Raw genomic sequence first — 12,028 nt, 5'->3', positions numbered from 1 at the left:
TAGGAGTCGGGAGGAAAGGAACATGGGCAGAGTAATCCCATACCTGGTTAAGAAATTCTTGGTCCTTCCTCAGGGGCTTGCATTACTGACTGGTGAAAACTGAAAATTGCAGCACCTCTGTCCCTGGGGGCTGGCACCTCTGGTACCATGGAGGTGCTCTGGGTGTTATCACAGGACAGCAAGCAGCGGGGTGAAACATGGTCTGCAACTACCTTGAGATAGAATCTGTTAAAAAGGAAATGCATACAAATTACTAGCTATAACTGATGATAAAATAACTATTTTGTGAAGCAAGGAACAGAAGAGTAACACATTGATTTTGGTAATTAATGGTTCAATAGAAACCTGTTCTGGGAGCGCCCTGGGCAAAGTCACTGGATTGGAAGCGCTTTTATTCCCTGGTCTCAGTTCTCTGCCTCACTCCTCCACGAGTTCTCCAATGCCAATCGCACAGCCCCAAGGCTCCAGCACCTTGGCTGCTGCTCCCTCACAGGCTCCCACTCTTCTGGAAGCTCTTTGGGGCAGGGACTGTGGCTCAGGCTATGTGCAGTGCTCATCCCAGCAGGGCTGGAAACTACCTCCAGCCACTGCCAAAGTGGTTTCCAGTGCCAGATGCTTCCCCCAGGGCTGGAGCCTGGACCCTGGCAAGATCGATGTAGTACCACACCTGAGTTGTGCTCGCTGGAGGAGCAGGCTGCAACACGCAGATGCCTGCAATGGCTAAACCTCAGGCAGCGCAGCCAAGGGTGCCACTGCCTTCTGGCATCTGGGTGGATGACGGATGATGCAGCCCCCCTCCCATTCAGCCCTGCAGCTTTCTTCCTTGCTTTCACCACTCTGTCACGTTAAGACCGAGACCTAATTTCTGTGCAGAAATTCTAGCATTTCAGTTCCAAGTTTGTTAAGCAATACTAAAAAAAAAAAAAAAGAAATTTTACACAGCCATGCTTGTATTTTGTGGGCAACACAGAAAGGACTGGTGCCCTGCAAGCCCCCTGCGCATGCAAAGGCAGTACCCGCCAAGGTCAGAGGGTGCAACTCTGCAGCAGGGAGGTTTCTGCAGTGGGTCATGTCATGAAATTGAGGGTTGTCTTTGGCCAGTTGCTCTCGGAGACGGAGACGTGCTGTTGAGTGAATGCAATTTCCATGGGAATACAAACACTGATAAGTACCATGCAGAGAGATTGAGATGTCAGGTGACCCCCAGAGCAGCTCCGGGGGTTTGGTGGGATGCCCTTGCAGGGTCAGTCATCAGCCACTGCTCCCTGCAGCCAGTGGTGCCTGTGCCCAGCTGGCCACTGCCCCCAGCTGGGGTGGGAAGCTTGAGCATTGGTGCTGTGCAGCACTGGGGAGGGGAAGCCCCACTCTGGCTGTCAGCAATGCTCTCCTGACGTGTTCAGAGAGCAGCAGGGAGGACTTGTGCTCCTGTTCCCCTCGGGGCAAATGCTGCCTGCCCATGTGCTCAACCTTGTGGCCTCATTTTCTGTACACTTTCTCACACCGTTCCCTTACACAACCTCATGCTCAGCCAAAGAGCACCCTATTTGTACAGGGCACCTGAGCACTCAATCCCTGATCACTCTGTGGGCCTTGTTGTGATGTGGATAGTCATAAGAGATGCTTCCTTCCCACAGGGCTGTTAAATCCTGGTGCTGGATACCTCCCCATGAAAGTCACTCTGTAATTCTGCAGCATCTGCAGTTCCCAAGTGCTTGCACCCCTTTTAATTTGTTGAGGTTTTTCTTAAAGGAAAAATACCTTAAGACGCATGGTTCAGACTAATGCTTGCTCTTGCATATTGCTGCTACTCAAATGGCTGATGCAATGCAGGGGCAAAGCATTGAAGTGCTCTGGGCAGAAGACAGGACTGCAGATGCCCTGCCATGTGGGGAAAGCAGCTCTGGCAGGGCAGGATGCTGGAGGGACGAGCTCCTTGGCAGGGCCTGGCCACTGACGTGCTGGCCCTGAAACAGGTAAGTCCTGCAGGCCTGCTCCCCTACAAACCCCCATTGCCAGGACACAGCTAGAGGTTGTTCAACAGGAAAGATGCTGCCTGCAGATGGGAGCCACAGGACCCCACCAGCCTCTGCAACAAAAATGCTGAAGGCACGAGCAGCTCTGCAGTAGCACCAAACCCACCGTTGCTCTTGCCTCAACAGGACACCCAGCACCTCCTCCAGCAGCACCTTCATAAAACCAGCCCAGGTGGATGGAGTACACCAACACTAAATACACACTTTACAGGGAGGTTTAAAGCAAACTGATGCATTTAAGTAGTCACAAGTACGAGGCATCACTGACAAGCAAACCTAGCTGGTCCTCTCCCGACAGCCACCTCTGCTTGCAGACTTCAGCCGCGTAATTGCTAATATAGCTGTTTCCTGGGGCTTGGCAGTTTGACGTCAGCATCGCTGTGGTCACTGGTGCCCAAGGTGCTCTTACAGAACCATTTCCAGCCTATTCACATTGTTCCTTCACCATATGTTTGTACTGGAAATAGTTGCAATATGAAGGGCTAATCCTGCAAGACCTTGAGCATCGCCGCCATCCTCCATGTCTGCAGCAGGAGGCCTGGCCAGTGCTACAAGTGCTTCCTGGGAGCTGACACCGCTCCTCCTGCCTCCCAGGCAGGCATCGTGCCTTTGGGGCAAATGAGCCAGCAACAAGTTAAACAAACTATGCTTCATTTGAGTGTGTCTATGCAGGAGCATTTGAAAAGCTTAAGATAAAGAAATTGTTAAAATACACTGAAGCCGCAGCCAATGCTGTGCCTGTAAAACTTTGCACAGGCAGACAGGAAGCCTTGCATGGGAGCACTCGGGCAGATGTGGCAGTACCCACGGGTGTCATGGCCCCATGGCCTCCTGCGTTGTGTCACCTCGTGCGGTCCGTGCAGCGGGCGATGGGAAGGGCGGCCAGGCTGTGGTGCTCCCCCGGCGCTGCGCGGTCAGTGCCTGCATGGGTCACTGCCGTGGGGTGTCTCAGCGCTTTCGGGACCCAGCCGGTTTCCCACTGGAGCGTCTCCATTGCAGGTGACACAGCAGGTGCCAGAGTGGAGCCCTGCGGGGCCGGGGGCATGGCGGCAGGGCTGGAGCTGCCCATGGCCATGGTGTGTGCAGGAGCGGGAGGTGGGTAGGTGCCTGGCTCGTGATATGACCCTGCCACCTCTCCAGCGCCCGGCGGCTGAGGAGGCGTGACAGAGGCTGTAAAGCTCTTGCAGAGGACAGCATTTACTACCTTCCGTCTTGCTATGATAATCTTTAACTGGGGGCAGCTGGGACAAGCATTTACCTCTTCATTTTCTTAGATATAAATGCTATCTCACTGCAGTTTCATTTTACAATATGGTAATATGCTATCCAGGAAAGTCTTGCTACATGCTAATTTATCCAGTAGGCAAATTCCTTTTGGCTAATAAAAGTGCTCGCACAGGAAGCTCAAAACCCAGCAGCAATTAATTATTGACAGAGCATGTGAATTAGAGATAAAAGAAAAGTCATTCTTTCTCACACACAAGATAGTAAATAAATTTAATTATTGTACTAGAAGCAAGGGATCTTATTCTATATTAAGTTTTATTAGCTGAGACATTTAAAAGCATGTCATCATAACAAAAAGGTCTTGTGTAATCCTAACTGCACCACTCTGGTACAAGGCTCTGAAGTGAATAGGCTTAATTGAGCAAATGGAAGCAGATGGCTTGCTGAACAGGCAGGTATTGTACAGGTTTATTGTCAATTAACTTTTGTCTACATATGCCTATGGCGAATTGACTGTATAATGTGTTACCAAGGCTGATTTAACACTTTAGGTGCCCATCATGTCCAGGGTCCAAGAAGGAGCAAAGCCAGAAGTACTTTGGTCCCTGGGGCCTGCAGGTGTGGCAGCATCCCTCCTCCCGCACATCCCGCCAACACCTGCATGGGGCAGCAGGGACACCGAGGTGCCCGCCCGTGCCTGGCCTCTTGCTAACCTCCCCTCCTCTGCTTCTGCACAGGAATGTGATGCCCAAGACACTGGACGGCCAGATCACAATGGAGAAGACCCCCAGCTACTTCGTCACCAACGAGGCCCCCAGGCGCATTCACTCCATGGCCAAGGACACGAAGCTGATCGTGGTGGTGAGGAACCCAGTCACCCGGGCCATCTCGGACTACACACAGACACTCTCCAAGAAGCCAGAGATCCCCACCTTTGAGGTGCTGGCCTTCAAGAACCGGACCCTGGGGCTGATTGACGCCTCCTGGAGCGCGATCCGCATCGGCATCTACGCCCTGCACTTGGAGAACTGGCTGCAGTACTTTCCCCTCTCCCAAATCCTTTTTGTCAGTGGCGAGAGGCTCATCACTGACCCGGCTGGGGAAATGGCCAAGGTCCAGGACTTCTTAGGCCTCAAGAGGATTGTGACAGAGAAACATTTTTATTTTAATAAAACCAAGGGGTTCCCCTGTCTAAAGAAGCCAGAGGACAGCAGTGCTCCCCGGTGCTTGGGAAAATCCAAGGGTCGAACTCACCCCAAAATAGACCCAGACGTCATTCACAGACTGCGGAAGTTTTACAAACCTTTCAATGTCATGTTTTACCAAATGACGGGGCAAGATTTCCAGTGGGAGCAGGAAGAAAGTGATAAGTAGAACCATGAAATCAGGAAAAAAGCTCTTTTCTTTTGAGAAGTGAATCATCATTAGAGACCCAAAACTCACTCGGGGTAAGAGGCTCAGCCTTGTGAGTGCAAGACTCTTGCACTCTCAGGGTTGCAGCCAGAGCTGTCCCATGTTTCCACCTCTGAAACCTTAGTGGCACGTCACTGTGGGTTGCACTCGGGCTCTTCCCACCGTGATGCTGAGGGATCAGTGGGCAGGTGGGAGGAGGAGGAGGTGGAGGGAGTGGGGCTCCTTGGAGCGATGGGATGCTTCAAGTCGACATGTTGCTGCTGGTGTCCCCCTCACAGCCAGGCAGGCAGGACCAGCATCTTCTGCTATGGCTAGCTGAGCAGCAGGGTGCTCACAAAACCCAGCAGCACTGGGACAAACCCATAGATTTGATTTCTCCTGACCTGGCTTTTAGTTTTGCCCAAACAGCAGCATCAGATCTGGTAAATTCAGGACACGTGCATCCACAGGCACACCGGTATTTCTGTGTGAAAGGAATAAAGCCAGTTACGCTGCAAAGGAACTATGTACAGAAATCTCATTTGCACCAGATGTTTCAATTACTTGTTGCACTAAAACTAGTATTTACCAAGTGCCACAAAACACCTGGGCCCGATTCTCCTCTGACTAGTGGGTGTATCTATCTACACTGTTGGAAGAGAGTGTTCCTCCTTTGCTGGGGTGCTCAGTGGGATCAGAACTGGGGCCTCCCCAGGACTGCCCCCCTCCTCCTGGAAGCCGTAGCGAAGACCATTCCCAGGCACCTGCTTGGAGTGAGCCAGGGTCTCAGCACCCAGCCAGGCTGCTGAGGCATGGTGCGGAGAGACGTGTGCCCAGGCAGCACCTCCTGGCAGCACGGTGCTGTGCCTGGCTCTGTGGTCTGGAGCCAGGCATTCCTGGTGGGAACTGCAGGACAGAGGCGTGGGGGTCAGCCTCAGCATAGGGTCTGGGCAGGGCTGACCAGCGGGGCCCCTGGCACTGCCCTTCATTTGCACCTTGAAAACGAGATCTCTGCTGCTTGCTGTTGACAGCCGGGTTTGCAAAACAGGAAAGCAGACTTCATCTTTACTTCAGAATTACAAAAATGTAATTAATTCCCAGGGTGAGCACTGCTCTACACAAAAAATGTGTGCTTTCTAGTGGAAATGACCAAGTCAACCAAATTTGCAAATCCTGGTAGAAACTGTAGAACAAGCCCATATCACAACTGGATCCTCCAGCAATGTGACGAGAGCTGCATGCTGGGTCCAGTGGAGAGCAGGCCAGCAGCGCATTGACACAGCTGCACCGTTTCCATCTCCATTACTGAGAGAAAAAGAAGAGAGGGAACAAAAGGAAAAATGCAGAGCTACTGTTGCTGAGATGTTCCCTTCACACAGGTGATTTCTAAGGGCACTCAAATATTGCTGGCCACTTACTTTGTTTACTGAGTGGTAAGGATGCCTCCTGGGTGGAGCGTAGCTGTGCGCGAGCCCCCCATTCTCTTTCGGGCAGCGAGTCCCTGGCTGATGGAAAGCATCAGCAATGCAGCGTGAGATAGCTGTGGGAGCACCAAGACTCAGTTTTGATTAAGGTGGCAAGAAATCCCTGCTGATCCAGCTAACCAAATGAAATCACTGTTAGGTTGGGTAACAAGCTGAAGCTACGCTGGGTTTCATGGCCTGTCGTGTGGTTCGTTACGCCATGAAGTGGTGCTGGTGCCTTGGACTGGCTGAAAAAAGAGCTGAAGTGATTTGGAAAATTTACACCGTGGGCCATGCTGGAGGGGCACCGCAAGGTCCCTGCTAATGTCATGCCAGTTCCTACTAGCTTGATTAGGTTTAAAAACAGCTCCTGACAAAACACAGTTTTTCACAGACCCACAAGTTCCCAAATTACTACATGAAAGTTGGAAGTATGTAATAGGAATAATTTTACAGTGTTTCACACATTATTAAAATGTCAGATCATCTCCTAAGTGAAAACTGTTGTTAACACAATTTGGTGCAAGCTGCTTGATACATTCAGTTGGAGGATGAGAGGCTCATTGAGGATCAGTGTCCAGGCTCCTCACCAGAGGGATATCCAGAAATTTCTGCCCGTTCCCAGCATGCTGCAGCCCAGACACAGCGGCAGGCTGGCCATGACGGTGTGGAACGGAGCCTGCTAGTGGAGATGGTGGGACTGACTGCCCTGGCTGCTGCCAGAGGGGCTTGGCTCCAGGGCGACGGTGTTCCAGCTCATGGCATGGCTGGCGCGTGGCAGGTTGGTGGCTGCCCGTGACTGCTGGTGTTATGGCCATCGGCGTGGCACTGTGCATCACCTCTGTGGCCAGGGCTTGGACTCTCTCAGCCCCCATCCACAGCTTAACTGGGAGCAGCCTTTTTCTCCTAGCAAGGCCTCTTTGAGCTTGAAAGGGCCCCTAGGACCGCCCATCCCCACCCAGCAGGTCTCCCCACACACCCCAGCTGCGGTCTGCTCTGGTCTGAGCGCTGCCCCATGTCTCCCTGAGCAGCTTGTGCTGGCTTCTGGGAACAGCCCCTGGTCCCCCACTGCCATCAAGCCACGGTCACCTCTGTCATCATGCCCCTCACTGGAGTGACAGGGGATCTGAAAACGCGTGTTTGTCTGAGAGTTACAACCCAATGAAGCACCCTGCTAGGGAAGCCACAGCATGTGGCCAGGCCAGGCAGGAACATCCATCCTGCCCTGGGACAAAGCACGATCACATCTGGAGCTCCATCCCACAGCTGGAACCAGGTGCTGGACTGGGGCTCCGGCCCCCCAGGAGGGACTACCTGATGGTTTACAGCAGCAGCATGGTCCATGGGAGGTGATGATCCTGCCCGTGCCTCACCTGTCTGCCCGTGGCTCTTGTTCCCCTTCTTTCTGCCATATATTTAGAGGTTTATTTTTTATATCGGCTACGATTTCCAGCTTGAGAGGAACTGTTGAGCACCTGGTGGGAGGGTACACCCTGCTCCTCCACCCCTGTGGACACCAACCACCCCACACACGGGGGACACCCCACCCCCAGGTGCCAGAGTGCCACCGGCCCCTTTGTGGCACTGGTAGGGAGAGGGACCTATGGGGGGGCAGCATGGGGGTCTTGGGGCAGGCATTCGGTTTTCTGTTTTTCTGAAATGCACCCCGAATGTGCCATGTTAACGCAGGGCCTTGACAGGGGAATTATTTTCTATCTGGCCAGAGAGTGGCCTGCCAAATGAGAGTCAGGTTAATAACACTTTTTTTTAAAAAATATTCAAATGTCAGCATTAGAATACACAGGAAATTGAATTTTGTATTTGATTTCAATTAGCAAAGCATAAATTATATTTAATTTTATACACAGACTGGGTGATTCATTGTTCTGGAAAAATTGGTACTTTATGGTTCAGAGGCTGGAAATGGAGAGTTTGTCTTTTCTGAAACCAAACTGCTGTGCTGTCAACTCCTCCCAAACGCGTCTCTGTCTGTCGGTGTCACTCTGTACCTGAACAATATGAAAATCCTGAACTGAACACTTGAACCCACAGCACTAAACAATAAAACGTTGTAGCAGCTGCATTTCTCTGCTCTATTTCTCCTGTCCCCCCAGCAGCACCAACACCCCACAAGCAAGACTCCCATGATGTGCGCTGGCCATGACCTGCCACCAGCCCATCCAGCCCGAGCAGCTGCTCCCACCTGACCCTGCAGGATGCAGCCCACCAGCGTCAAAAGGGCTGGGGAAAGGCATGTGTTGCAGCCGGGACCAGGACTGGGACCAGGACCGCCCGGGCCAGCACCCTGCCTGCAGGGTCCCAGGCATGGGGGAGTCTGCAGCCTGCTGGGCAGTGTCCCCAGAGATGCCTTCCATGGGACCAGGTCAGAGACCCACAAAGAGGACAGCCCTCGCTTTCCTCTGCAGGCAGGGACCAGCCACTGGCCCCCAGACCCAGGGCTGCCTCAGCTGGGGACAGCAGAATTGTCCCTGCAGTGGGGGACAGCTTTCCTCACTAGCCTTGAAGCTTGGGATTCACCTCCCAAGGTCACAAAGAACAAATCACTGAGCAATGCCTGGGAAGTTTCACTTTCTGCTGATTAAGGATAAATCAGTGGATAATAAAAGGAGAGGGAGGGTTGGCTGCCAGGCAAAGAAATTAGGGGGAAAATTTTTTTATCTTATTTTGTGTGCACAGTTTCCCTCTAGTTTGAAAAAAAGCTATTTCACAGCATGGCCCTATTGTGTCATCTGATAAAAACCACTGAAAAACTTTTATCAACAAAATTAGGAAGTAGCGAACTATAAAATTGCTAATTATTTTCTAGTAAATTTACCTTTAAATAACTTTAGACACCAATTACAGGCACCATTAAGCACCATTAACACTGGGTATATTTACCAAACAAGGATGGAATACTTATTATTCAAATCAAGATCATTTTGGTGTAGATTTTGCTGTTTGGAAAGCAGTCCCCTCTTACCAGATGCTTAAAAAGTCATCAGAAGATCAATTACACCTCAAATGTCATCAGATTCCTAATATTTGAATTGTGGTGTGATTTAATTCAACCCTTGAAACAAACACCTGTGTGAGCAGCGACCATAATCCCGAGGAGCTGCCCCAGCAGCGCCTGCCGCTTGGCACAGGACCAGAGTCAACGTGCTCCTGGTTTGCAAGCCCCGAGAAAGTGAGTCCCACATGTAGCGGATCCGGCTGTCTCTTGCAACATCACCTTCCCCTGCACCATGCGGGGCTCCGTGCCCTTTGCACACCCACCCTGTTGGGCCAGCGAGCATCGCTCCTCCTGGCAGCTGCAGCCAGGTGCCTTTCGTTGCCTCCAGAGATCTGCTCCCCAGAAGACCTGTGTGGCTCTGCAAAGCGTTTGCCTTCTCCCAGCAGAGGCCTTTGGGAGTACATGCTGCAAACGCAGTGCTGCAGGCTGCCCTGGTGCCGGCATCACCACAGCCTGGCCCTGGCAGCAGCCACGCTCCACGCTGGGCTGGATGGTGGCACACACCTCTTAATTGAACGTTGCCAGGCGGCTGTCAGAAATCTGGCTGCAAAGCTGTTACCTGCTCCCACTTTCCTGCTGTTATCTTTGACATCCTCATTATTTATTAACTGCCCTGTACCCAACAGGCTGCCACTGATGCTTATTATGCAGGTTCCATATTCTGCTTGCCTTCCAAGGTCACATCCTCCTGGATGTCTTGCAAACCAGATTGAAGAGGTACCAGCAAAGATGCAGCATGTTCCGTATATGCCGATGCCAGGTTTCAAACAGAGGTCTTTGAATAAGGATGACATAATAGGTGGTGATAGAAGACCCTGTTGCTTACTGCTTTTCCCCCTCCTGTGTGTAGCAGGACTGAGCTTTCTGCACCTACATCAGCAAATACAGGAAACCAGAGCATCAGGGAAGAGCTCCAGCCGTCAGCTTTCACGTACTGGAACTAAATGTTTTCTCTGACACCAGAGCCTGGAAGGAAAGCACCATGGAGATTGTTTAGCTGGCCAGGTTGCACACCTGCAATGACCTGTTACGGATTTGTCAGCATGAATAAAGTCCTTTTTCCAGCACCTTGCCCTCTGCCACTGCCTCCTTGGTGTGGTGCTGGGTGCCTGTGCCCCCCCACCCCGTGCTGCAGTGCGGTGGCTTTTGCACCCTGGGCCAACAGGCTGTGACATCCCAGTTGTTCCAGGCAGAAACATCAAAACAAACCGATGCTCTCACCTCCTCATCTTTTGTGATGCCTTTTGCTCAGGGTTTTTTTGGTTTTGCTGACCTCGGAAAGTATCCCTCTATGAGTCACTCACTGGAAAAAAAATCTGATTAGAAAATTCTTGATGGCTTTTAAGAAGCTCTTCCAATTTCAGGTAAAAGACTTGAAATCAGAAGAAATAATTTGAGGGTCACTTCACTATTACTTTACAACACCAACATGGATATTTTGGAAATTTTTGGCTATAACGCGTGGTCTAATAGCCCAATAGATATATAAGAGCACTTGCCCATTTGCACCCCATGCAAGGGTAGAGGCTGCTAAATCAGAAAGTTTCTCCATGGAAGGACTTACCTACAGATTAACAGGAATTTCTGCTCTAACCCAGTGATGCTTTAGCATGGCAGAAGAGAAGGACATCGGGGCTTTGCAAAATAACGCAGAGAGCTCCCCGTGACACCAGCTCCCAACCCCATGGCTGCTCCAGGTGAGTAGGATATGTCCCACCCATGTCAGAGAGGATCTGCTAGACACCCCAGCAAAGGAGCGCTGTGGGATCCATTGGAGGACTGTGGCCAGGGCTTTGCCTCGTGCCAGTTTGGGGATCTGAGCAGCCGAGGCTGTGCACTCCTAAGAGACCACAGCCACTGGGAAGACGACATTTATTTGCTGCTAATTCACCATGCTGCAGGACAAGCTGTGCAGCCTGTCCTCGACTCCTGTGTTGGCAGAGGAAGGCTGGTTTGTTGACTCACCATTAGGGTGGGCATCTGCCTCAGCATGGCCAAGGAGCCCCTCGGGTAGAGGAGGGCATCCCCATCCCTCAGCAGCTGTGCAGGGATGGAAAGGGTCTTCAGCCACTGGATCCCCTTCCTTCTCCCCATCCTCAGAAGCAGGACGGATGGTCCTCCTGTGGGTTTCCCCAGGGTGGGCTGCCTGGGAGGTGGGCTGCCCTGCTGCCCCTCTGCTGTGCCTGGGCATAGGGACAGGAGGGAGGGTGCACTATGTGCACAGTCTCCAAGGAAATGGGAACTGAGAGGAACTGGGGTTGTTTCAACAGTATATTTTGTGACTAAAGTCATTATGTGCAGAGAGATGTACGGGTAGCTGAAGGACAGAATTAATATAGTAAGTAATCCTCTCCCTTTAGCAATATCTTTCTGCATGAAGTAATGATTTAATGTTAACTTTTTCTAGCATACACATTTCCTCATAACAAACACTTATATGATATGCAGCTATTTACGTTTCAAGGCAAAAAGCATGGAGTGTAATGGACTCTACTCTGACTATCTGTCCGTGAAGAAATTTCACTGTATCGTGGGAAATGAGGAAAAACATTTTATTTGGAGACAATTTCTTTCTGTTTAAGCCATTCTTATCTTTCTGCCTTGTTCTGTGTTGGAAGGGATATCTGCATGACTCTGAGTTGCCTCTCCTACACATGGGGTGTCTGTGCTCTCCAGGACCCCCTGCCCAGCTGGGAGCCCTTGCTGCTCCTCGGCAGCGCTCACAGCTGGTGAATGGTCATGTGTGGTGCCTGATGTCTCCAGAGTGGCAGTGGGTGACACATGGTAGCAACTCCAGGAAACAGCTACAGAAGCTTCTGTATTGAAGCAGTGTGCCTGTTTGGCCCTTGGAGCTGCCAAGAAGGGTAATTAATCCTGTAGCCTTAAGGAGCAGCAGG

General features: G+C 51.4%; 1 protein-coding gene across 1 annotated transcript in view; it reads left to right on the top strand.

Moving 5' to 3' along the window:
* HS3ST4 (heparan sulfate-glucosamine 3-sulfotransferase 4) overlaps positions 1 to 8,185 on the top strand; it is a 66,886-nt gene extending 58,701 nt beyond the window's left edge. The window contains exon 2 of the mRNA XM_055710318.1: positions 3,998 to 8,185. Within this exon, the coding sequence (XP_055566293.1) occupies positions 3,998 to 4,634 (637 nt within the window). The 3' untranslated portion in view covers positions 4,635 to 8,185. The remainder of the gene's footprint in view (positions 1 to 3,997) is intronic.
* Positions 8,186 to 12,028: the final 3,843 nt, after the last annotated feature.

Source organism: Falco cherrug, chromosome 4 (assembly GCF_023634085.1).
Source record: "Falco cherrug isolate bFalChe1 chromosome 4, bFalChe1.pri, whole genome shotgun sequence".
NCBI lineage: Eukaryota > Metazoa > Chordata > Aves > Falconiformes > Falconidae > Falco > Falco cherrug.
The sequence above is the reverse complement of the archived record's forward strand: the minus strand, read 5'-3'. Positions and strand labels throughout refer to the sequence as shown.